Source organism: Macrotis lagotis, chromosome 7 (assembly GCF_037893015.1).
Source record: "Macrotis lagotis isolate mMagLag1 chromosome 7, bilby.v1.9.chrom.fasta, whole genome shotgun sequence".
Classification (NCBI taxonomy): Eukaryota; Metazoa; Chordata; class Mammalia; order Peramelemorphia; family Peramelidae; genus Macrotis; species Macrotis lagotis.
In genome coordinates, this window is record NC_133664.1 from 137,319,050 (window position 1) to 137,345,879 (window position 26,830).

The 26,830-nt window shown below is 35.1% G+C and overlaps 2 protein-coding genes across 2 annotated transcripts in view; both read left to right on the forward strand.

The window, feature by feature from the left end:
- The window catches only part of LOC141494160 (cortactin-binding protein 2-like), a 122,121-nt gene that overhangs the window by 67,166 nt on the left and 28,125 nt on the right, over positions 1–26,830 (forward strand). The window contains exons 4-6 of the mRNA XM_074195285.1: positions 16,329–17,982; positions 24,098–24,301; positions 26,491–26,590. Of these exons, the coding sequence (XP_074051386.1) occupies positions 16,329–17,982; positions 24,098–24,301; positions 26,491–26,590 (1,958 nt within the window). The remainder of the gene's footprint in view (positions 1–16,328; positions 17,983–24,097; positions 24,302–26,490; positions 26,591–26,830) is intronic.
- On the forward strand, positions 7–13,206 carry LOC141493022 (small ribosomal subunit protein eS12-like). Its single transcript, XM_074193844.1, has one exon. The coding sequence runs from the start codon at positions 9,921–9,923 to the stop codon at positions 10,209–10,211; it is 291 nt and encodes a 96-aa protein (XP_074049945.1). The 5' UTR covers positions 7–9,920; the 3' UTR covers positions 10,212–13,206.

Sequence of the window (26,830 nt, forward strand, 5' to 3'; positions counted from 1 at the left end):
GTACTTTAATTGCTAAGTAACACTTTTTAAAAATTTTCTATTTTCATTCCCCCCTGCTCCCTAGTCTAAACATTCACTCTCAACTACTAGTTCTCTTGTCTCCATGCAGCTGAGTCTCTTTCCAGGTCTGCTCTAGCAAACTAAAAGTGGAAGAGTTAATAGATACCAAGGGTTAACACCCCTGAAAGAGAACAGACGGTGGTATTGTCTGTCTAGACAGTGAGAATAAACATCGATTAAAAGAAACTGAATTTTCTCATACCATCATTTATGTAGTTGAGATGTTCCTCAAGATAGAGCAGCCTCCTAGTGGGGTGTTTTTGTTTTCAAAATAAAGTGATCTCTCGGCTGTAGTACATGTGATAGAAACTAGTTTCATACATTATTCATTTGATTTATTTTCATAAATGATCAGGGGAAGCTACACAATGCAATGGATAGAGCACTGACCTTGGAGTCATGAGGACAGGAGTTTGAATCCAGCCTCAGACACTTGACACTTACTAGCTGTGTGACCTTGGGCAAGTCACTTAACCCCGATTGCCTCACATCCAGGGCCATATCTAGTTGTCCTGATTCCTATCTGGCCACCCAGATGGCTCTAGAGGAGAAAGTGAGACTGGTAATTATGCATAGCAGCCCCTCAGTCAAATCCAATTCATGTGCTTGTCATAGCATTACCTCCCTGATGTCATAGTATCATCATGGTCTTCTTCAAGAATGAAGGACAAACCCGGTCTCAGACATTTAATAATTATTTAGCCATGTGGCCTTGGGCAAGCCATTTAACCCCGTTTGCCTTGCAAAAAAAAATCTAAAAAAAAAGGAATGAAGGACAAAACATTATTATAAATGATCTCTAATGACAAAACTAATAAACAATATTTCTAGAGAATTTTTCAGTTTATTTTTCAAATACATGTTAAAATGTATTTACAAACTATAATAATATTAGAAAAGAGGAAACTGATTTTAAAAAGTTACAATATGCAAAGCTTTCATATAGATATGAAAGAGTTGATCCTTATCTTCTGAAATCCTGCTGCTGATCTGCCATTTGAATGCAACTTCCTGCCTCATATGGAAATGAATATGTAATAGGCCAGAGTAAATTCTGTTCAATGCTCAAATATTCCAGTAATATCTAAGGTATGGTACAGCTCCTGTGAGTTTTTCTTGCTAACTGACAAATACTGGCAGCCAAGGCCTTGAAAGTTTCTTTAATATTGTTCATTAAGATCAGTTTTAGGCCCCTCCTGTTCTATTCCCTGAGGTAACTAAAACTGAAAGTAAGCAGAATGTATTTTTAGATAAATGGTAAGAGAGAAATAGAATCCTGGAGACATTTTTGCAAGTTCAAATTTTATGAAATGCCTTTTTTATATACAGAAATTATATAACTGCTGAAGCAGTTATATTCTGGGTTGCAGTTCTGCTCCTTACTACTTTCTCTGCCCTGCCTTTCTGATTAAAATAACTAACTAGCTAGGCCCCAGGTCTTATCACCCACCTTCTATCCTAGTTTAAATCATGGATCCTTCCCCTATCCTGTTTTCTGCTTCTATTCCTGTCTTTGCTGTTTTAGTGGATAAATCCAAGACACATACTTTCTCATCATGATATGTGATTGACTGATTGACTACTCATATAAATGAAAAGCAATTATTAAGTACATATAATATATTAAATACTGTGCTAGATATTATGGGTGGGAGTGACATATAAATACAAAAATGAAGCAGTCTCTGTCCTCATAACATGTATATTCTAATAAAGGGAGACAATACATATAAGGAAATGGTGATAGAGGAAGGAGTGTGAGTCTGGGGAGTTATATAAATAGTTAAGACATAAAGCAATCAAATATATTTCCCTTTTCAGGAGCAAAGACAGTATTTATTTTTTTAAGATTCAAAACAAAAAGTGGAAAAGAGGGGTGGCTAGGTGGCGCAGTGGATAAAACACTGGCCCTAGAGTCAGGAATACTGAACAGGGTTCAAATCCGGTCTCAGACACTTAATAATTACCTAGCTGTGTGGCCTTGGGCAAGCTACTTAATCCCATTTTCCTTGCAAAAAAAAAAAAGAAGTGGAAAAGAGGAATTGGAGGTCATATTTGAATAGCAGCAAGGATGACAAGATGTTTAGTTTGGATGGATGGAATGTAAGCATTGTGTGAGGTGAGCATACTCCAAGACATTGCAGGCTCCAAGGAAGAGTACCAATACTAAGTGGATTATCCACATCAGGGAATAGTAGGGAAATGGTTCCCAAGAAGTCTGGTCTGAAAGATCAGTGATTCAGATAGGAAGAAAAACAGACAAGTTGAAAGTGCCATGGTCCCCAGTGGAACTGAATGGGATCTAAAAAGCACTAGAGTGCTTGTTAGCCTTTCCTTTGTACTTATCACTCTCTGCTACATATAAGATGAAGATTTGTCCTACTTACTGAGTTTTTTTAAGATCCTAGATGGCAGGTTTGGAATCTTCTAGTTTTATTTTCCCAGCTCTTATGTGTCTCACACATAGTAGATGTTTAATATTTGCTGAACTGAATACTCATCATCCATTTCTAATTTAGATACTGCTTTGAACCACAACCATTTCTCCATTGATTCTTTAATCAGCAATTCACCTTAACCACTTTATATTTGTTTTTAAAAGTCATTTCTTTTACAGCTGATAATTAATTCTTAAAAAAGATGAAGATCATGAGATATAAATTCTTCTGACTTTAAGTCTCTATATTCTCATTTTCTTTCCTTCTGCACCCCCACCACCTTCCCTTTATATCATCCAGTCTTATTTCCCAGGAGCTTTAGGTAAAAATATTTCTTTCATTACTTTCATGGGAACACTCAATAGCTATACTCTAAAAATGTATCCTTTGCCACCTGAGAGAAAGCATGCCCTACTTTATCTTTATATTCCCTGGCCTTATCAACTTACTTTGTTCTTTCAGACTTATTCCTTTGTGCCTTTAAGAATATAGCCCAAATTTTAAATGTTTATTCTTCCCCTCTTCCCTGTCCAACTAATGATGGCTTCTTTTCACTCCATTTCCTCCCTCCCTTTCTTTCATTAAAATTACCATATAATTACTCTTGGACAAATCCATTGATATCTCTGCTTTCAGCAAGACCTTTCAAACCACTGGTCACTTTTTTCTCCTTTAAAACTTTTTGTGGGGGTAGCTAGGTGGTGCAGTGGATAGAGCACCAGCCCCGGAGTCAGGAGGGCCTAAGTTGAAATTTGGCCTCAGACAATTAATAATTACCTAGCTGTGTGACCTTGGGCAAGTCCCTTAACCCCACTGCCTTACAAAAACTAAAAAAAAAAGCCTTTGTGTCTTGCTTTCAATTATATTCATTTTTATTTCATCTTTGTGTTTTCCTCTTTTTTCTAATGATAAATGTTGAGTCTCTGTGATTTAGCTTTGAACTCTTTTTCTCCTGGTATATTTCTGGTGGTAGCTCATCTGCTTTCATAGTTTAGCTATGAGCTATAGTGGATGGTCCCCATTTTCTCTACTAATGAGTCAGTAAGACTTTTGTATTTATTGTTGCCTGGAGGACATCACCACAAGCATTGCATCATTGGATCATAGACTTACAACCAGAAGGGACTTTAGAAGATGCGTGTTTGTGTGTGTGTGTGTGTGTGTGTGTGTGTGTGTGTGTGTGTGTGAGACTATACTTTTAAACTTCCCTCAGTAATCATCTCCCTAACTTATCTTTTGCTCCATGTGCTATTTCAGCTATGGCTTTCTAGTCTTAAATTATTATAATTTTTGCTTTCCTATTCACCACTTCATCACCTCTTCTATTTTCAATTTCTGGCATTTTTCTTCCACAGTATTTATGACACTTCAGTAAAATCCTATTCCAGTGTCCAAATCACAGCATGGAGAGCAACACTGATCTCTTAAAGATTATGTCAACATAATGTAAATTCTAGTAAGGATTCCTAACATAGAGACCTTATATTAAAGTGTAGAAGGAGAAGAAGTATTCACACTGACTAAGTTAAAGATTTTTGAAGTTTATAAGCTCTTAGGGAATTTTTTCTTGTCATTTCCATACCTAGACTTTCACCAGTCTGTATACAAATTTGATGATAGTTTCTTTTTCTCCAAGTTGTTGCTTGTTAGTAGACATTTTAATTTTTTTTTTTTACTGGTCCTGGGATTTCACTAATGTAGAATTCTTGCAGTGAGGAGATTCCTCTACCAGCACAGAGAAGCACCTCCTCTGCAGCTTAAGGTATTAAAGAACATTTCTTGGGATGCAGAGACTAATTGATTTGCTCAAAAGGACTAATTGTTCAAAGGGACTTGGGATGTGTCATAAGAAGGACTGGAACATGGACTTCAGAGACTGGGTCTATATCCACTACAGTGTACCATCTCACTGTTATTTACAAAGCAAATTAAAGCTTGCAATTATATTTATACACAGAATCATTGAAGCCTCATACCAATTCTTGAAGCAGATTTTCTTAGAAATATTATACCTATTTTATAGGTGAGTAAATTGAAACAGAATCAGATTTGAATTCACAAACATATAAATCTTCTAGACTTCAGGTCTGCCACTCTATCTACTGTATCACCTAGCTGCCCCATGACTCTAAGTTACCTTTCAAATAAGGTAAAAGATTTCTACAGGTCCTAGTTAGGTCTGATCCCTTATCCCATGTTTAAAGAAATGAAAAAAAAATTCTTTTATCCCAAAAGTATTTTCTCATTGTGGCATAATTATCAAACAGACAGACAGACAGACAGACAGACACACACACACACACACACACACACACACACACACACACAGGTACAGACTAAAAATTCTTGCTACTCATGATTTCTGGCTTTCTCATTTCCCCTCCAATTAGGAAAAACATTCTTCTGATCTCCATTTGCTTTCTTAATTTTTCTTAATTAATTAATTCATCTAGGCCATCCTTCCCCTTCAGGCAAATAATGTTATAATGATCATATTATAAATAAGCAGAAGTTAAATAATTTTCCTAAGGTCCCACAGATAAGAGTAATGGATTAGTACTAAAACCCACCTTTTCTGAATCCATGTATAGTATTGTCTACAATGCCACATTGCCAAAAATGGTTTCCCTCCTACTGCTTGTCTACAAATATAGGCACCAGTACAAAATTATTTTCTTGCTCAATGCACTGTGCTCCCCTCTCTACTAAATCCTATTTTAATCACACTACTGGGGTATAAAAGCTCTAGTTCTCCTATACACTTGGGCTACAATTATTAATGTATGAATACTTGTGTAAATTTTAGCTCTAGTTGATGTCCCATTCTTATTAACTGATTAAGTTCCTTCAATTTTAAGGACTAGATGTTTAAATTCTTTCATCACTTTCAGAGGGGCTAGTAATACATAGCCAACATTCAGTCAAGGTTGTCATTGCTTAGGAAAGGTTGGAATTATTATACTGCATAGATTATATCAATATATTAAGATCTGTTAACTAGCAAGATTCTGCTGCTACTGTAGTCTGTAGACATTTCTGCCCACAAATTAAATTTTTTGTTGAGAGTTGTCAGATGGTCTAGTAGGTTTTCTCTAATCCTTAGGTAGATATTCTAAGGTCAGTAATCTGGAGTAGCATTTAAAACAGAGAGTGAATTAAGTGCAGCACAAAAAATTCACAAAAGAATAACAAATGGGAAAACATTTTATTTAAAATTTTTGTAATGATGTGATCAAAGAAAGGAAAAGGATACTTCAAGGAAACCTAGAAAATTATTGCATAAACTTTATTTCATCTATAAAATTAGAATTGTTTTGCCCTTTTTATTCAGTTGTTTTAGTTTTATCTGACTCTTCTTTGTCCCTTTTGGGTTTTCATGGCAGAGATATTAGAGTGGTTTGCCATTTCCTTCTCCAGCTCATTTTACTTGAGGAACTAAGGCAAAAAAAGGGTAAACTGGCTCGCCCAGTATCACTCAGCTAATGAGTATTTGAGACCAGATTTGAAGTCATGAAGATGAGTTTTCCTGATTCCAAACCCAGCCATTCTATCCATTCCGCTGCCCCTTGAATTGTTTTACAGCCTAAGAAAGCAGGTTTTGGCATAATGATAGACTACTGAATATTATTGACCTTCCTTATAATCTTAGTTAATGTTGAAACAGTGCTTTACATTTTTCAATGTACTTTACCTATATTATTTAATTTTATTCTCAGAATAACCCTATTTAGTATTTAGATTATACTTATTGTACAAATGAGGAAACTAAGGCTTAGAGGTGAAGTGACTTGGCCTTGGGTTACACAGCTGGTAAACACCCAAGGCAGAATTTTAGCCTGGGTCTTTTTCACTTGAATCCAGTAAAATATATATTTTTAAAAATTTTATTTTTTTCCAATTATTTGTAAAGATTATTTTTAACATTCATTTTTTGTAATATTTTGAGTTCCATATTTTCTATCTCCCTTCTTCAATCCCCCATGACAGCAAGTAATCTGATATAGATTAAACACATACAATCATATTTAACATATTTCCATATTAGTCATGTTGTGAAAGGCAAATCAGAACAAAAGGGAAAAAGCATGAAAAAGGAGAAAAAATATGTTCCTTTATATATATAAGTTTTAAAAAAGAAGAAAATGTCTGCATTCAGACTTCATCTTTTTTTCTCTGGATGTGGATGGCATTTTCTTTCACAAGTATTTTAGAATTGTCTTTGAATATTGATTTATTGAGGAGAATGAAATCCATTATAGTTGATCATCACACAATGTTGCTATTGCTGTGCATAATATTTTCCTGGTTCTGCTCACTTCACTCAGCATCAGTCCATGTAAGTCTTTCTAGGTTTTTCTGATACATCCTGCTCTTGATTTCTTACAAGAACAGTAGTACTCCATCACATTTAAATACCACAGTTTGTTAAGACATTTCCCATTTGGGGTGGCTAGGTGGCATAGTGGATAAAGCACCTGCCTTGGAGTCAGGAGTATCTGGGTTCAAATCTGGTCTCAGGCACTTAATAATTACCTAGCTGTGTGGCCTTGGGCAAGCCACTTAACCCCATTTGCCTTGCAAAAACCTAAAAAATAAATAAATAAATAAAATGGCATTTCCCATTTGATGGGAACCCCCTCAATTTCTAATTCTTTGCCACTACAAAAAAGGAGTTTCTATCAATATTAGATAAATAATAAATATTTATTATTTCACCTGGCTACCACAGTTATGTATTAAGGTCAGAAAGGCTAAATGTGTTTCCTTTAATCATTTAGAAATTGCTAAACTGTTACTATGATTCCTCTTCATGGAAGCTAAGTAAGAATAATGGATAGAGCTTTAGGCTTGAGGTCAGGGAGACATGACTTTAGATGTGGCTGGGTGGCTCAACAAGTCACTTAACCTCTGTCTGCCTCAGTTTCCTTAACTATAAAATGGGGAACTTAGAAACACCTATTCCTTAGGGATGTTATAAGGATAAACTGAAATAATTGTAAAATGTTTAACACAGTACCTGCTTAAATCAATGTTCATTGCCTTCCTTCATCCATTATTAAAATATAAAGGAAATATTTTTTTGCCTTTTCAAAGGATTTTAACATCTCACATTTAACATTTAAGAAAAGATTGACTTGACTACTACACTATATATTAAAGACAATTTTTCTGTTAGCTTCTAGTGTCATGTTTGCCCATGTACAAAAAATATATAGAAATATTTAGGGGATGGGACCAAATTTTGCTTAGTTTAAGACTGAATAAAGATAACAAAGGGTGCATTTCTACCAAAAGAAGAAGCTTGGGAACTTAAGAAACATATAAAACCTCTACAAAGCCTTACAGAAAACCACTAAAGTCTCCACATATTTAAAAAACAAACCCACAAACCGCATTGATAAGATCCAGAGCATTTCAGCTGATATCATTGAAATTTATTTTTTTATTCTTGAATTTAATACATTTCAATTATATTCTTAAAATTTTAAATGTACTATTTTTGTACATTTTTATCGGCTATTTTGAATGTTGGATCCAAAAATGCAAAAAGGACATTGTCCCTGCCTGAAGTCAGATGAGGCATAAAATGGAAGGATGTTTACTCTTCAAGGGTATTTACCCCTGAGATGGTCCCAATCCAGTATCAGGTCTAAGACAAGGAGGGATTTTCAGTGAATTGTGAGGTTCTCTAAATGTTTTTATTTGTAGATGACATTGTATTGACAACTGCAAAACCACTTGGAAGAGAACTATAATAATTTTAAAAGTAGTTTAATCTATTTGTTCATCTACACAAGAAAAATCAAATGGATGAAGAATGTCTGGAAGATATCTTATGTTCCAGAGATTTCTAATAGAAGGTCAGTGCTATGAGCCCACAGTTGAAAAGGAGTTGAGCAGCCTGAGTTGTTTCCCAGAAATGGCATAGCATTTTAATGAACCTTAGAGTTTCCTTAACATATCACAGACCATTTAAAAAGTGCATAGCCATTTTTACCAGTCTTACTTTATGGCAGTGAGACCTAAAACATAACCACCTTTGACATTTTAAAACTGAGCAATATATAGAGGACAGTGGAAAGATATCTATAGGTGTAAAAAAGCATATAACCAATGAGGAGTTCTGAAGAATAAAAATAAAGGATGTCATAAAAGATTACAATTTTTATTACAATGAGTAAGTAAGCACTTAGAAAATGCTTATTCCCTTCCCTTCTCACTGAATGATTAAAAAAAGGACTGGCCATGTGGTAAGAGGGAAGAATGACAGGTGATTGGACTAAGTGCTCCTCTGGTACTCTTTTAATATTGAGAGTAAGTGATGAAGACTTCAGGTGTATTAGGTGAACTCTATATGGTGACCTTTAGGGAAGACTGACAGAAATTGTGCAGAATAGGCAGACATGGATTGGTTATTATCTGTATCTTTGGTAGAGCTATTTTAGCATTTGAGTATTTTAAGCTGATAAATGAATCAAAAGAGTGAATATTGTTATCTCTGAAGAATTAAAAGAAGGTGGGCTAGTTATGTAGTGAAAAATAATGGTGAATATCATATCTATAAAATATTTAAATTAAAACAAGCACTTTTGAAGACAGCCCTCATTACATTGTTGATGAGTCCTCTGTGGAGAATTTATTGAAAGACCTAGACAAGAATTAAAAAAAGATGCATAGATGGGGTTTGCTTGGTAGTAGTGGAAAGCATATTTGTACTGGTAAGACTGCAAACCCATTGAAGTGAGATGTAGATTGAAGTGAAAAGAAACTGGGGGTGGCTAGGTGGTGCATGGGGCGGCTAGGTGGCAGAGTGGATAGGGCACCAGCCCTGGAGTCAGAAGTACCTGAGTTCAAATCTGGCCTCAGACACTTAAATAATTACCTAGCTGTGTGGCCTTGGGCAAGCCACTTAACCCCATTGCCTTGTAAAAAACAAAAAAAGAAAGAAAGAAACTGGAGGTAAGGAGACCAGATAGGATGCTTTCACAATAACCTAAGCAAAAGATGATGAGTATTGTATTAAAGTGTGGTTGAATAGGAAGGGATACATTTGTATGACTAGAAGCATGGTGCTACCCTCAAGAAATATAAAGATATTAGTATAAAAGGCATATTTGGGAGTGGGGGAAGAGGGAGATATTAAGTACCCCTTTGGACTTTCTGAATTTGAGGTCATACCAGTACATCCTAATGGAGTTAGAGATAGAGAATTTGAGCTGCATGGAAATAATTGGTCTTCCTACATAGATGGAGCAATCACCTGTGTAGAAATTTTATTTGAAAGTAGACAAAATGGTTGCTCTTTCCCTGACACCACTGAGTCGAACAGGAGGTGGAGGCTCCCGGGTGTTTTCAAGATTTAGCTTCACCCGTGAACCACTGCCATGGCTGTGGAAGGCATTGCTACTGGAGATGTAATGGATGTTAACACTACAAGAAGTGCTGAAGACTGCACTCATCCATGATGGCCTAGCTCGTGAAGCTGCCAAAGCCTTGAACAAACGTCAAGCCCATCTTTGTGTTTTTGCTTCCAACTGTGATGAACCTATGTATCTAAAGTTGGTTGAGGCCCTGTGTGCTGAGCACCAAATCAATTTAATCAAGGTTGATGACAACAAGAAGCTGGATGTATGGGTGGGCCTCTGTAAAATTGACAGAGAAGGAAAGCCCGGTAAAGTGGTTGGCTGTAGTAACTTTGTTGTTAAGGACTAGGGCAAGTAATCTCAGGCCAAAGATGACATCAAATAATATTTTTAATTCAAGAAATGAGTAAATAAAGATCTTGGTCTACTTGGAAAAAAAAGAAAGTAGATAAAATTATCAAGGGAGAGAGTATAGTTAGAAAAGGAAGAGACTGATAGAGCATTAAGGTACACACATTTAGTATGATAGCAAAGAAGGCTGAGAGGCAATTCTTGGAGAAGGACAACCAAGAGAGGTGTCAGAAGGCAATGGAAAGGGGCGGCTAGGTAGCACAGTGGATAAAGCACTGGCCCTGGAGTCAGGAGTACCTGGGTTCAAATCCAGTCTCAGACACTTAAGAATTACCTAGCTGTGTGGCCTTGGGCAAGCCACTTAACCCCATTTGCCTTACAAAAACCTAAAAAAAAAAAAGGCAATGGAAAAGAAGACAAACAGTAGAAAGTGGTGGTGATTTGTGACAAACATTACAGGAGTATCACAAGATGAGGACTGAGAATAGATCAATGGTGACCTTGGAGAGAGAAATTTCAGTAGAGAGGAAGGGACCAAAGCTAAATTGCAATGGTTTGAAGATTGCTTTGGAAGGTGAAGATATAGAACTAAGCAGTATGTCGCCTGGAAGTAAATGCCTAATCTATATTTTTTATTTGAATTTTAAGTAAAAATGTTTACTTACTATTCTAGAATACTAGAATTAGAAAAACCATTATACATCAATTCCTTTTTTGTAGCCAGTAACAAAATGAATGACTGGGAAAATACCTCTTTATCTATTAATGAATAAATTAATTTTGTATCTTTCTTCTATGACTCCACAACATTTATCTCAAACGCTAATTTGACTAACTTTAAGGCATGATCATACATATACTCATTTCTGTGGAAATTCCTAAAAAGTTTAACCATTTGAGGGGTTTTTTGTGTGTGTGTGTGATGCTAAAATTTGCATAGCAGTCAATTTGGAAATGAACCAAGACTATTAATTACTGGGAACTTTGTCCCTCTTAACCTATTCTAGGGATTTACAATAAGTAAAGTTATGTCACTCGTTTTTCATCTTCTTTACTAGATTTCTTTCTTTAATTTGAAGTTAAAGCTAGGCTAAATATTTTTCCAAAATCAGTGAAAAAATACCTAGTCTCCTCTTTATCCTTTAAGACTTGAAAGCAAGATTTTAAAATAAGAAGCCAAAACCAGCATTCTCTTTCTGCAGGGAAAAAGCTAACAATAGCTTAGTGAATCAGATGCAGCTTTTCCTCAGTGATAGCTCTATGTAATTGGGTCAGTTGCACTGACAAAGATTCAATTTTTTTTTTCATTTATACAGCATGTTTTGCCACCTCATTTAAACAAGTATGCTTTATTCTATTATTTTGATTTGTATTCTTTGTAGTCTGCCTTCTTACAGGATTCACCTCATAAGATCTTATAAAGATTACCATGGAGGTTTATACAGAGAAATAGAATGGCATAGAACCTTGTGTGACAATGGCATTTTTGCAAAAGTATTGTGGCATTTTTTTTACATTTGCAATTGCTTTTCGCTCATTCTTAAGACCTTTTTTGCATGATTCTCTGTTATAAAACAGAGTTTCTCAAATTGAAGACTGTAACTCCAAGGAATTTGGTAGTGTTCCTTTGAGGGCATAGCAGAGACATCAGCTTGTAGTTCTAAACATGTGCTGTGTAAATGAAAAAAAAAACAGTTTCTTCTTCTTCTTCCTGACCTTTTATCCTTCTTTCTTTTCCATCTCTGAAATTCCTCAATAATAGCAATAGGAAGCCTAGGAATGCTGACCTCAGACCTGATTGGTTAAATTACCAATGCAAAGTGGAAATGGTTGGACAGAAGGAGAGAGCCACAGTCATAACATTAACATAATGAAATGAATTGTGTAATTATTATTAAGAATCATTAATATTTATGACTTACTTTTAAGAATATTCTTCGTGTTTTCCTAGTCTATAAATGGCCACATCATTTCACCTTATTTAGTTTGTCTATAGCTTCTTCTTTGTATTCCACATTGAGTTGAAATTAATTGACTTTACATTTATGGCTACATATCTGCCTACATATTTTTTTCTTGGTTTTTGCAACAGCATGTGTTCAGTGTTCCTCTTCATTCATTTCTCCCACTTTGACTTTGTGAGCTATTATTGAAACAACCACCCACTTCATCCCTTCCAACCAATTTAACATTTATTCTTGCAAATCCTTCTGCAAAATCTCTTTCTTTTGTGAAGGCCCATACCACAAAAACCAGCCCAAACCACTATGTAGAAGTAGTTGTGGCTAGACATATATCAGTGAGACATTAAACAGTACAGTGTAACAAAGAAAATTTTCATCTCTATCTCCTGACTTTCTTCAAAGCTTAACTAATATTCCATTTTATAAAAGAAGCCTTTCCCTCCCTCTCCCACTTAATGCTGGTATTTTCCTTCTGAGTACATGTACATGTAGACACACACACACATTTACATATATATATATATATATATATACACACACACACACACACATACACATACACATACACATATACACACACACACATATCTTATCTGTAAGTAGTTTTTCCTGTTGTCTCCATTAAACTGTGAATTCCTTGAGAACAGGGACTTGTTTTTTTGTGCCTTTTTTTTATCTCCAGTTCTTTATACAGTGCTGACTTGATCTGACATTACAGACAGTCATATGTCTAAGCTGTAGTCTCAATTTACCCATATCTAATGACATTCTACATGGAATTTTTAATGCATATTTAAAGAAGCAGTGCTTCCCACTGTGAATGTCATTACATTCTTTAAGCCCTATCTTCACCCAAGTAGCCTTCATTGGTGACAGGTTGTTTTTTTTTTAGAGATACTTTATAGCAGTGGTGTCAAACTCAAATAGAAATAGGAGCCATAAATCTATACATAAGGATCCCCCCGAGTGTCAAATTTTGACTTAGAAATGTTATCTATATTCTATTTCATTTTAATTTATTTTGTTAAATATTTCTTCATTACATTTTAATCTGGTTTAGATTGCACTCAGGGGTGAAGGGCTGCATGTGACCCACAGGCTGCATATTTGTAGATAATCTAATATTTTACCAGAGAAGTATATGAATGGCAGTTGTGAAATGAGAGCACTTCGATCTTTTGCCTCCTGTTTTCCCTCCCTTTATTTAGTTCTTTGTTCCTGTGCCCTACCACTTACTCTCTCTGGACCACCCCTGAATTCAAGTTAGTTGGAGGTAGGAACTGTATGACATTTTGATGTTGATATCCTCAGTGCCAGCAGGGTTCATTATACTTAGTAGGCTCTGAATATGCATTGATGGATTATTTCTGGGAATGATGAAATGACAGTTCATAAAATCATTGAATGTCAGAGATAGAAAGGATCTTAGCTATCAACTAATCATGGACTTTGAGAATTGGAAGAAATTTTATTTTTTAGGCTTCGAGTGGGGAACCTGAGTTTGGTCTGGTGCTGCCCCAAGCAAGATTTGAAATTCAATAAGTAAGAAGTTTTAAAGGTGAATTAACTAAAATAGCAGGCTAATTTTTAATTTGATAAATTTGTATGGCCTGTGAATGACGTTATTAATATCCAAATGGCCCTTGGTAGGAAAAAAGATTCCCCTCCTCTGATCTAGGCCAATCTCATCATTTTACAGAAGAGGGAATTTAAGTCCAAAGGAGTGAATCCACTTGTCTAATTTATACAGCTAATTAATGTAAGAACCAGGATTAGAACCCTTATATGCTTTCTCTCAGCCTCTTTTTCTATATTATATTGTAATCTTAAAACTAGAAAAGGTGAAAAGAATACTTGAATAATACATACTTCTTTCTACTTAACAAGCTAAGTTTTTACTTTAAAAACTTGAGGTTTTTGCCAGTTCTTTCATTTCCCTACAATTAGATTGACAATTGGAAGCTTAGAAAAATTAAAACATATTCAAAACTCTCCTAAGGTACATTTCAAGGGATCCTCTCCTTAAATAACCTTTAGCAGGGAACTTCACCTCAACTAATTAGAACATAATTAAATAGTACCTTAAAAAGGTGACCTTTAACATTCTCAGGAAAAGAGTAGATGCATATTTTAAAAGTGCTAGAAATAGTGACATTGGAGAGTTCGTTAAAGACAATATTTGCATAGCTCTGTACAGGAAATTAGTTACTGAGTCAAAATTAAATATGCAAAATTGATTGTCAGTGCACAAGTCAAAAATCTCTGTCCTACAAATAGTATTGTCTGCTTTTGTCTCTCTTCCCTTCTACTTCTGTATTCGGAAACTATTGTTTTTCAGGCCAGGATATTGCTTTTTTACAGAACAATTTAAAAATATGTACTTCGTTTTCTACATATACTATAGAAATACTTTTCCATGGGTTAAATGTCCTGGGAATTCTGCCTTTTATTTTCTTTTTGAAAAGATAAAGAAGATAATTTTCATGAAGTTCCCAGGGTAGCTAGATGGCACAGTGAATAGATTGCTGAGATTAGAGTCAAGAAGATTCATCTTCCTGAGTTCAAATTTAGCTTCAGACACTTACTTGGTATATGACCCTGGGTAATTAATTTAACCTCGATTCAGTTTACCTCACTTTCCTCATCTGTAAAATGTCTTGGAAAAGGAAATGACAAACCACATCAGTATCCTTACCAAGAAAACCTTAAATGAATTCACAAAGAGTCATACACAACTGAATAATAAAAGATTGTTATTGAGTTGAATTGAATTAATCAGATTGACTGTAAGCCCAAGAACACTTTGACTTCTTTGACTGTTGACTTGAAAAGTTAATACATAGTGAATATACAATTGAATATTCTTGTCTCCTTTTTCACCTCCCCTAGATTTTTTTAGACAAATCTGTCTGCCCATGTCTCCTCCATCTTTTACTTTAGCTAATCTTTAAAACTCAAGTTAAACTTTAGTTTAATTCAAGACTTCATATTTGTCTCTATTCAATATAACTCTATGAGATCTAGCTCAGTGATTCTTCATGTCCAGGGTTTGTCTTCAGGGTTTAGCTATCCCTCCCAGTTTTGTGTTGTCTGTAGACTTGCCTATATTTTTTCCAAGTAATTGATGAAAATTTTAAAACCATAGAGGGTCAAGCATAGACTGCTGGTGCACTCCACTGAGGACTTTTTTTCCCAAAAAAATTTGACATGAAATCATTAATTATTACCTTCTGAGTAGAACCAGTACTCCTTGTGGTTGAATTCACAATCAGTTACCATACACCTGACTGCTTTATAGCATAGTGGAAAGAATACACAATTTCAGGAGATCTGTTTTTTCTTCCCAGATCTTCTATTTCCGTGGGATGCGATGATGTGTGAATTAGTTAAGATCTTCTCTGAGCATGATTCCTCATCCATAGAATGGGATAATAATTTCCATATCACTTCTCCAGCAGGGATGGCTGAAGAAAATGCTTTGTAAATTTTAAAGAGTTGTGGAAATATTGGTTTTATACATATATATAGATATATGATATATCTATATCTATATATATAATATACTCTGAATCAGCTGAGTGAATTGCTCACCCTTTTCTATTTTCATACCAATATTTTCCTCTAGAGTAGACCATAAAATATATGTCACACATACATCTATGGCAAATATATGTAGTTAATAGGGGAGCTCTTCCTTTAATCTATCTCTGTTAAACCAGTTTATTTTAAAATGTTTTCCTGTGAATCAGTGTTTGTGTGTAGGGATATATGCTAATATAGTGAAACAGCCTTCACTTCTACTGAAACTATTCTATAGCTTAAAATGACCAGCTAGACAATGTCAAGTATGCTAAAGTAGGACAGAATAATCCTCTGTGTTTAGTCACTTTTAAAGTTAGGAATGAGAAATACATTCCTGACCTCAATTTTTTGCTTTGAAGTTGCAAATTAGTCTTGTTGATTTCAGGAGTTGCTCCACTAAGGAAAGAAAAAAAAAAACAAAGCAAAACCTTCTGTCTACCAAAAACCCATTCCATATAAAAATTATTCATATGCAATACACACATTTGAAAACATGTAGTCCTTCCTATACATCCAGCTGCAGAAGTTTCTATACCTTAATTTAAAATCTACTTTTTATTCTCTTTCAGCTGGAAATGGAAAAGCTGCAATTACAGACACTGGAGCAGGAGCATAAGAAGTTATCTGCTCGCCTTGAGGATGAACGTGGCAAAAATAAACATGTTGTCTTAATGCTGGTCAAGGAGTGCAAACAGTTATCTGGTAAAATCATAGAGGAAGCTCAGAAGCTGGAAGAAGTCATGGCCAGTCTTGAAGAGGAAAAGAAAAAGACAAATCAATTAGAAGAAGCACTTTCTGCAGAGAAACAAAGAAGTGCAGAGATGGAAGCACAGATGGAGAAACAGCTCTCCGAATTTGACACAGAGAGGGAGCAACTCCGGGCCAAGCTTAACAGAGAAGAAGCACACACAACTGACCTCAAAGAAGAGATAGACAAGATGAAAAAAATGATCGAGCAACTGAAGAGGGGCAATGATAGCAAACCAAGCCTTTCTCTTCCCCGCAAGACAAAAGACAAACGCTTGGTTTCTATATCTGTGGGAACAGAAGGGTCTTCATCAATGTCTGTTGCCTGCCAGACTGACACAGTTGTGGATAGTACTGACCACACTAAGAAGTTGCCTTTGACTGTCCCTGTAAAACCTTCAACAGCAAGTCCCCTCATTTCTGGCAGTGCAAAAGGAAGTGTTTGCGCCAATACTGCTTTTGTAAAGCCAGTTATTGACAGGCAGTCTTCCTACAGTGATTTGATTGCTCCCCCTACACCTACTATCCCACCTCCAAGTCCAAACAGAATCGAGGAAAATGGACCAAGTACTGGCTCAACACCAGTTTTATCAAGTAGCACATCCCCTCTTCCTAGTAATTCCCCTCCCACCTCTTCAGCACCAAGCATAGCTTCTCAGAACTATTCACTAGCTTCATCTATGCACAGTTCCCATTCACCATGTGCCAATGCATCTTTGCATCCAGGTCCAAATCCACGTGTCCAAGCAGCTAGATTTAGATTTCAGGGCAATGCCAATGACCAGGACCAAAATGGAAATACTACCCAAAGCCCTCCATCAAGAGATGTCTCTCCCACAAGTCGCGACAACCTAGTAGCCAAACAGCTAGCTCGGAATACTGTAACCCAAGCACTCTCAAGATTTACAAGCCCTCAAGCAGGGTCTCCCGTGAGACCTGGAGCACCCCATCCAGTAGAAGCTGGCACCTGTCCCCCTGTTGGTAGGATGAGTTTAAAGACTCCCAGTGCCCCAAGAGTTGACCGTGGAAATCCTCCTCCCATCCCTCCAAAAAAGCCAGGGCTCTCCCAAACTCCTTCACCACCACACCCTCAAATCAAAGTTATTATGGATAGCAGCAGATCCTCTAATTCAGGGGCCAAAATTGATAACAAAACCTCGGCTTCATCTCCTTCCAGTTCACCACAAGGAATTAGGGTAATAAATGAGGAAAACCTTTCTAAGTCACCCTCCCCTCAGCTGCCACCAAAACCAACCATAGATTTAACTGTGGCACCTGCAGGCTGTGCCATTTCAGCCATGGCCACTTCTCAGGTGGGTGCCTGGCCTTCTGAAACCCCTGGACTGAACCAACCTGCATGTTCAGAAAATCCCCTTGTCATTCCCACCACCATTGCCTGTAGTTCTTCCATAAACCCCGTTAGTGCCTCATCCTGTAGACCATGTGCCTCAGACAGCCTCCTGGTAACAGCATCAGGTAAAGGGATTGAAATATTGCAACCTCTCTTGAGAATGTTTTCTGTCCTGTACAATTGGTCTCTCAGTTGCTTCAACTTCCTATACAATGTCTTGAAATCTTTCCTTTTTGATTTCAGTTGACATTTGTGATATTTTTTCTTTCTTTCCTTTTCCCCTTTCTTATTTTTTCTTATTTCTTTTATTCTTTGAAGGTTCAAGGATATGGCGATTCATCTTGCCAAATAAAATCTAGTCTCTTGTTAAATTTCTCTTCTTTAAAAACAAATCTAAAAATAGTGGTTTGGAACACAGAGATTCTTGTTTTGGGCACTTGAAACAACAGGAAAGATGAAAAGTTTTCCTTAACACACTTAGTTTGTAAACCTTGGTTTTAGTTAATATAGTTAATATAATGACATGTCTTTGAATTCTAAAAGTAATGACACTTTCTACTATTACCAATTAGAGAACACAAACTAGAGCTGTTTAGAAATTGGACTGGTTCTGTTTTTTGTTTTTAATCTAAGCCTTTAATTTGATCACTTTAGGGAGCTAATGATTAGAAAACTCTACCAATGCAAATAAACAGGTAATAGTATTAAAAAGTTACATGAAGGAAATGAGAGGTTAAGAGAATTGTCCAGGGTTCCAAAGCTTGTGTTTAAAGGCAGGGTATAAACCCAGTTTTTTTAGATCCAAAGATCAATTCTCCATAATTTTTTGGGGGGTGGGGGTAGTATTACCATTTAAGTTTTACAATTTTTTGTAAATGTTTTACAAAAGGAAATACATTTACACACCTTTGATTTAAGTTTAGATTATTTGACACTACATTCCTTCCAATAATTTATCACAGATGGACTTCCTAATATTTTGGAATATACCAAGGAAAGTATAATTTCTGGACAATTTCTGGCATTGAAGGGAAGTGCTATATAGTCTCTTCCACACTCCATATAAATTATTATGGGGACTTGGGAAAAAGACTATAGATTCTATAGATTACCAGATACAATGCTGGCCTTGAAATCAAAAAGGCTTACATTCAAATCTTTCCTCAGATAATTTCTAACTGGATTTGTTTGGCCCTGAGCAAATCAGTTAACTTCTCTGGGCATAAGTTTTCCAGCTACAAAATGAGGGAGTTGGATTAAATTGCCTTCAAGGGCCCTTCTCACTCTGAAGCTATGTTGTCCACTTAAGTAATGATAAGGTAATGAGACATTGATTTCTAAAAGAGTATATCAAAATTTGTATTTCCAAATTAATATTATCCCTTTCAGATCTTGGGTGGTGACATATTTTATGAAATGATGCTGTTCAGAATGATTTTTAGATTGACTCTTTGGGAAAAAAAATGTTTGCTAGTTAGTGATAATCCACAAAAGAAAATCTGTCTCTTTTTATGATAGCACATCCCATTTTTGTTCCCAGTTTTTGAGATTAGGACTGATCACCTATAATATGTGTCAAACATGGTTCTAGTTGCCATTTTGATGTTTCTCAACATCTAACTCCCTTCTTCCCCAAGCCTTGACTATGAAAACTTGCTACTTATGAGTTATGCAAAGTAAAGGTCTAAGACTTTGGGGGCAGGTTTCAAAGAGACATTCTGAAAATATTTTGAGTAATGGCAAGTAGCATTTTTGGGAAAGTATATAGCTTCTTAAGAAGAGCATGATATAGTGGAAAGAACACTGTTTTTAAGAGTCCAAAGACACAAACTCAGATTCTACCTCTGACAGTTATTGTCTGTGACTTAAGGCCTCAGTTTGTTGATCTGTAAAATAGCAGATCTAAAAGGCTTGAGGTCCTTTCCAGCTTTAGAAATATGATCCTATATATCTGCTAAATTTATATAGCATGGTGGTAATGAAACTGCTCCTTTGTGTTCTTTGCATATTACAATGTTTGTATCTGTTGATAATTATATTAAAATATTTTTATAAAAAATATGGCATCCCTCACCCATAGAAACATTGCTTAGCTTCCCAAGGTTCTACTTTATTTTTTTTTTTTAGGTTTTTGCAAGGCAAATGGAGTTAAGTGGCTTGCCGAAGGCCACACAGCTAGGTAATTATTAAGTGTCTGAGACTGAATTTGAACTCAGGTACTCCTGACTCTAGGGCTGGTGCTGTATCCATTGTGACATCTAGCTGCCCCCAAGGGTCTACTTTAAAGAATAATACTCATATATGTTTAATTTTCATAATATTTTAGTTTTAGAACTAGAAGTTGCCTGAGGGAGCATCTAGTCCAAAAATGACATGTTGCAAGAAGGACATGGGATCTTTAGTGGTTAACTGACTTCTCAAGGTCACACAGATATTAAGTATCATAGTCGGAATCCAACCCAGTGTTCATTCCCCTGTGCCATATAAATAGTCCCATTGCTCTAGTCACATTTTCTACTTTTGCCTGGTCTCTCTGCTGTACTCCTGTGGCCCTGGGGCATAGGAAGGATGTGCCCAAGTGGTTCATGACCTGATGTCACATTGTAGAAGTTTCTTTTGTTTTGTTTTTAGCCAAGTCTTAGTTCTTTGAGTATTTGTTCTCTAAAAGCGATGACTTTCACGAGTAGTAGTGAATCTCTAAGAATGATTTTTATAAATAATAGGATATAGTACTAGACAACAGACATCACCTGCAGTGCTTCAATTCTCCATCCTTTGAAAAACTACCTCACTTATAGCTGAAGAATAGAACTTATAAGGGAGAGGGCCAGAGCAGCAATAGCAACAGCTCAAGATTAGCTAAACTAGCTTCTCCATCGATGTCCTCCTTTTGTTTTTTTTTGGCATTCCCAGAACAGAATTGAAGAGCACAGCACAACGGTCTTTTGTTGTGTTTAGCTCTGAATTTGCCACCATGTGTTATAGGATATAAATCATCCCTACATGTAGATTAACTTGAAATTTTCAGTGTAAATCTATGATTTTTAAAATACTATCCATATAGGTCAATCCCTTTCTTACTGCAAAAAACAAGACAGATTCCTCCAGCCTACTCTTTTAAACTAGGGAACATTCTTTCTTTTTCCCTATCCCTTCCCCAGAGAGCAGTCATGAACCTGCTCTCTCTCTCTCTCTCTCTCTCTCTCTCTCTATATATATATATATATATATATATACTGCTTATGATATCATTACTGAGAACAGCTATTATTCCACTATACTCCATTATATATTGCCTATATATTGCCCCTAATTAGTATTTTTTAATCTCAGAAGGTTATTTTCAGTAGGAGATACAATTATATCACATGGCCAGTTGAAATAAAACAACAGCATTCATAATGAACACAGTGTACTGCAAATTAATGTAATTCTTTATTAGCAATATTCTCAGGAGGAAATAGTTGAAGCACTTCTGAGAAGAATGAAAGTTCTTCTAATGGTTCAGGTCCCCCAAGAAGCATATTTCATTTGACAGATAAACAAATATTTAAAATAGAAATTACTCCAGGCTATTGAATTTCCATACCCTTAGCATTTTTTTTCCTTTCCATTTTCTTTGTTTGGTATTCTTCTATATCACAATTTAGTTCATTTAATTTCTCTATTCTTTGTATGTGATTGGCCTAGGGACTAAATCAGAAAAAAAGAGACTCAAATGAAATTAACCACCTCCACATTCTGAAGCTGGTGCCAGAAGCTGTTTTCTGTCCTCATGCCCTTCCTTCATTGCATGCTTTTGCAAACTTTCACAGTGGCTTCACGTGTACTAACTTTCCAGTATGAAACTGACCTTTCCTAACACTACTAAAATATCCTATTCTGTCATTTCCTGGATATAATTTACAAATCAGTTAAAACCTACCATTTTTATCAATGTATAGGAATTTTAAATGGAAAATAAACTTTCTGTGGAAAAGACTTTCACTTTTCTTTAGAAGGGTTCCATCTATTATGTTTCAATTGATTTCATTAAAATACTTAAATATTTATCTACTTTTTCAAAAACCATAGTTAAGGTATGAAATTTCACCTTATGTTAAAACATGATGATAGTCAGCCTGCATATTTTTTAATTACTTTGTAAAAAGGTCTTTAAAATGTGCTTCTACCTTTAAAAACAATTAGAGAGTATGATTAAAATATGTTCCTCTTTCAAATCTGCCTGGCTGCTAATTGTGAGACTGTTCATTTATACAAAGACTCAAGAAAAACATTGCTGCTTAAAAACAAAACAAAACAAAAAAAAACTTTTATCTTTCTGATGCTTACATTTGAAATGCACTCTATTCTCAGGAAACCACAACTGAAAGGAGAAGAGTAGTTTACATTAAAAGGCCATTGTTAAAATGTTTATTTTGTAGTAGTTCAAAAGAAGATTAGCTTTAAAGTAAAAGGCAAATCAAGTAATGTTAGTGCTCCCTAGGAGCCTTCAGGTTCATAACAACCTTCTATAACATAAATCCCTTGGATTAGATCCAAGAGTACTTGGACTAAATTTTATAGTTTATTAAAGATGATTATAGTGAGACAGTCCAAGGAATCTGGTTTGGGGCCAAGCTATTCCTTGCTATTGTTTATATCCTGTTGCATAGTTAATGTCTCCAGTGTGTAACTTTCATCTCTGTAATTTTTTTTGTGAATCAGTAAAAGATCTACCTGATTTAAATTTTGATGGTTTAAAGAAATATAATGAGATAATTCCATAAAGGAGAGAATTCTGGAGGATCAAAATAGTTAAAAGTATTTATCTGGAGAAAGGATTATAAGGTTTTCATAAATATTTAATTTTACAAATACATGGGTTCTGTATGGCATTGTAATCTACTAAAGATTAAAGCCATACATAATTAATGAACCTAAATTAATACCCAGATTTTAATTTGAAGCAATATAGTAGCTTAAATTATACATATGGCTTCTGTTCCTTTATGTTTTCTAGCAAGGAAAATAATTTTCTTTTGAAAATAGAAATAATTTAAAGACACATTTCACCTTGTGAGCTAGTGAAATCAACCAATCAAGTGTAAGAACCAAATAGCTATAATGTCTGCATACATAGGCATACCATTATTCTTATGTACTATAACAGAAGTATAAAATTTGCTAATATATTTTATAGTTTGTCAGGGAATTCCAGTCAGATATTTGAAAATAGCAAATACATATGCACATTAGGGGTGTTGTGCAATGAGTTTTCTGGGAGAGTAACTGTAAAATTTATTCATTTGGAAGTTTGCACAGAATTCCTAAATAATAGTTTCACATTAAGCATTTATACTTTCCCTTTTTGTTTTTACAGCCTTTTGACCAAGGAAGAGTTCAGAAAGTTTTCCATAGCATTATTAGCAGGCTTCACACACTCAACAAATTCTTTTCTAAGGCTGCGAAATACTGATAAAGACTATCTAACTAAGATAACTCTCAAAATTTCTATTAAAACTCTTTTCTATATTCTGACCTATTTTGTTGGATAACTTAAGCTTTTTCCAGATAGTTATCAACTGACAAAATAATTCTTATATATTTTGAGGTATAGTGAATATATGTTTAAGTTGTAGATCATGTGTATTTCCTACTTTATTTAGATCTTATTTCCAAACTGAGAATTTAAAGGTATATATTCGAAGTCCTTAGCAGTGCTTGGTGCTGGAAAATGTCACATTTTGTGATTACTGTGAGGGGCTCAAGCAAAGAGAGAAAAAGGCCCTTCATTTTATATTATAAATATATTTTGATATCTTCAATCTCACTTTAAAATCTTGAATTAAAAAATAGAACAGACACAAATGTTCTGTTTTTCATATTTGACTAGCACTGGAATTTGGAAAAGGAATTTTAGAATTAGTATCTGTGATATTTTCTAAAATTGCTCATTACATTAACCTGTGATAATAATAAACTGAGACTTTCTTAACTAAAAATAACCTATCACCACTGTGTGCAGATTAAATTCATGACTGATAAAAAAGGAGTGAAATAACAATTGAGACTAAATAAATCTTAACAGACCAATTAGTGTTAGAAATTGTATATCCCCCTGTTGGGTGTGTGTGTGTGTGTGTGTGGGTGTGGGTGTGGGTGTGTGTTGAGTGTGCACATTTGTGTGATTAAAAGAGAAGAGGATAATACTCATTTTCTTTCACCTCCCCATCTAACTTGGGTCACTTTAACTCACAGGCTGGTCACCCTCCCTAACCCCTTTGCTAATGAGTGGTGGTCCTGCCTCCCTGGCTGGCAGGTCCACCCTTCTTCAGCAAGCTGCTGCCCAGGGAAATGTCACTTTATTATCAATGCTGCTTAATGAAGAAGGACTGGACATTAATTACTCCTGTGAAGATGGCTCTTCTGCCTTGTATTCTGCTGCTAAGAATGGACATACAGGTAAAGAATGAGATATCTCAATACTTCCCTCAGGTATTCACATCTCTAAAGGGATAGAACAATTTAGATATAAAAGAATATTTTGTTTCTACTATCGTTTGTTATTTTAGCATACATTTATATCTTTGATCCTTGTAACAAATTTCCGTGGAAGAGAAACTGAATATAGATCTATATCTTTGTATATATATATATATATATATATATATACTCATATATATATATATACATATATATGTATATATATATATATATGTATGTCTATTCCCAATACCTTTCCTTTTGCCAGTTAATGGAAAAACAAGTTCTGTCCTCTTAATTCCCAACACCAATGAATTCTGTAGGACTAACTTTAAAAACTTGTCAATGCAAAGTACATTTCTAGTTCAATAAATCATTCCATCTATGATATCTTTGAATAAATAGCCAGAAATTGCTCAACATAACAAGCAATTGATGGGTACTAAAGCAAAGGTTTTAGGCCCTCTCTAACTTCTGATTAAATAATATCATTTTTAAAAGTTAGAAAAGGTTCTAGTTCTGGTGTATTAGAGCAACTTAGCAAAGGGGATAGTTAATTAGATGTTTGGGTTTTTTAGGAGGATTGAATGTGATAATTAGTCAGAATGGTATGGTGATAAAATCTGTGAATTATTTTTGTTCTTTCTAAAAATAAGACCATAGTCAAGTATATCACACCATACTATGTTATCATGGTTACTGCTGCAGCATTCATGGATGTATAAATTAGCATTAACTATATAGTTTAGATGATTACAGTGTAATTCAGATAACTAGGAGGTTTTTTTTTAAGTTTTACCCCCTGATACTTTAAAACATTCAAATAGGAGAGCATTTTTTGATAATATTAGAGCTCCTCTAAGAGACTTCCCAAAATAAGAGTATTGTTTTGAATCAGAGCTTTAGACTAGAGGAGCAAAACACCTGGCTTTTTAGTTATACCTGACCCAGATGATACTTAGTAAGTACTTTTAGTTTTTCTTGTTATGAATAAAATAACTAAAACAGCTTTTACAATGTGCAAAGTACTGAACTACATGCTAGTGATAGAAGTAGAAAGGCAGGACAGTCTCTGTTAAGAAGAAAACACATAAAGATGGTTCCAACTACAAGTCAGATGGCAAGGCCCCAGGTTCTTAGAGTATGGTGGCAAAGTAGATATTAATCCTTCTTTAGTATCATTTCCACTGATAAAATCATGCTGACTTCTGATGCTGAACTATTTTAACAGTGCCAAGAGCTTGGTTGAAATTCAATAGTCAACAAGTATTTATTTATTTAAAGAATGTTTTTATTTTATTTTTCCTCAATTACACTTAAAAACAATTTTAACATTTGTTTTTTATAATTTTTGAGTTCAAAATTCCCTCCCTCGATCACCGTCTCCCTCCCTGAGGAGAAGGCATGCATTTTGAGATAGAATATACATGCGGCAACAAGTGGAGATGTTCACTCAGTGTAGTGTGCTCTTCTAGGAGTTAGAGGGAGTCAGAAATTTAAGAAACTAGTCTCTGACTTTAGGAAACTTATTGACTGGTGGGGAAATAAAGCACGATATAAATTAAAAATCAGAAGCAACTCCAAATGATTTCAAGATAAATATCAAATACTTCAAGGAATGCCACAATACATAATGATGCATAATACTTATTCTTAGTGAAGAGGTTTTCAATGAGTTGATTGTGATAAGATCTATTAAGCCACAATGTGAAAGGATGACTTCAATTTATGTGCCAACTGTCTATATCTAACCCTTCTCAAAACAACCAGAAAAATATGTCTAAATGAGGGTACAAAGTAGGGAAGGGGAAGGCAGAGTTACTTGAGCCCTTTTTTGTGAGCCCTGGTATTTTCAACTATTATCATAACATCAAGAAAAGTAATTAAAACCAGAGGGCATTGTTTTAGACTTAAACAGAACATTCCCATTTTGATTTAATGCTCAATTGTGTTGTCACATTGGGAAAGAGAATTTGAGTGTTCCTTGAAGCTACTTCTATGTAGGTTATGAGAAATCCATCATGACATGTCTATCAAACTAACAGCTCATCCACAGGACCTGTGGGTTTTAGAAAATATCCTTAGCATGGATATCATTGGGGGGGGGTGTATTTTTTCATAACTTCCAAATTAGAGGCATTAAAGTAGTTTTCTGTTAAAATCTTTAGACTGTGTGAGATTGCTGCTGAATGCAGAAGCACAAGTTAATACTGCTGATAAAAATGGCTTCACACCCTTGTGTTCAGCAGCTGCTCAGGGACATTTCAAGTAAGTGATATTCTAAGATTTCTCTCTTTTATGAAAAGAGCCCCATCCTTCAATTTACTTACACATTTGAGTTCCAGCCAAATGTAAGTCAATACCAAACAAATATGTTAAGTGAATGAGGGCTTAAATGCAAAGAAATAAACCCAAAGGAACCAAAACTTCTTCTACTGCAATATTTGAACACATAGACATCCTAGTTCAACATTTAACATGAATTAGACATTTCTAGAGCCATAGCTA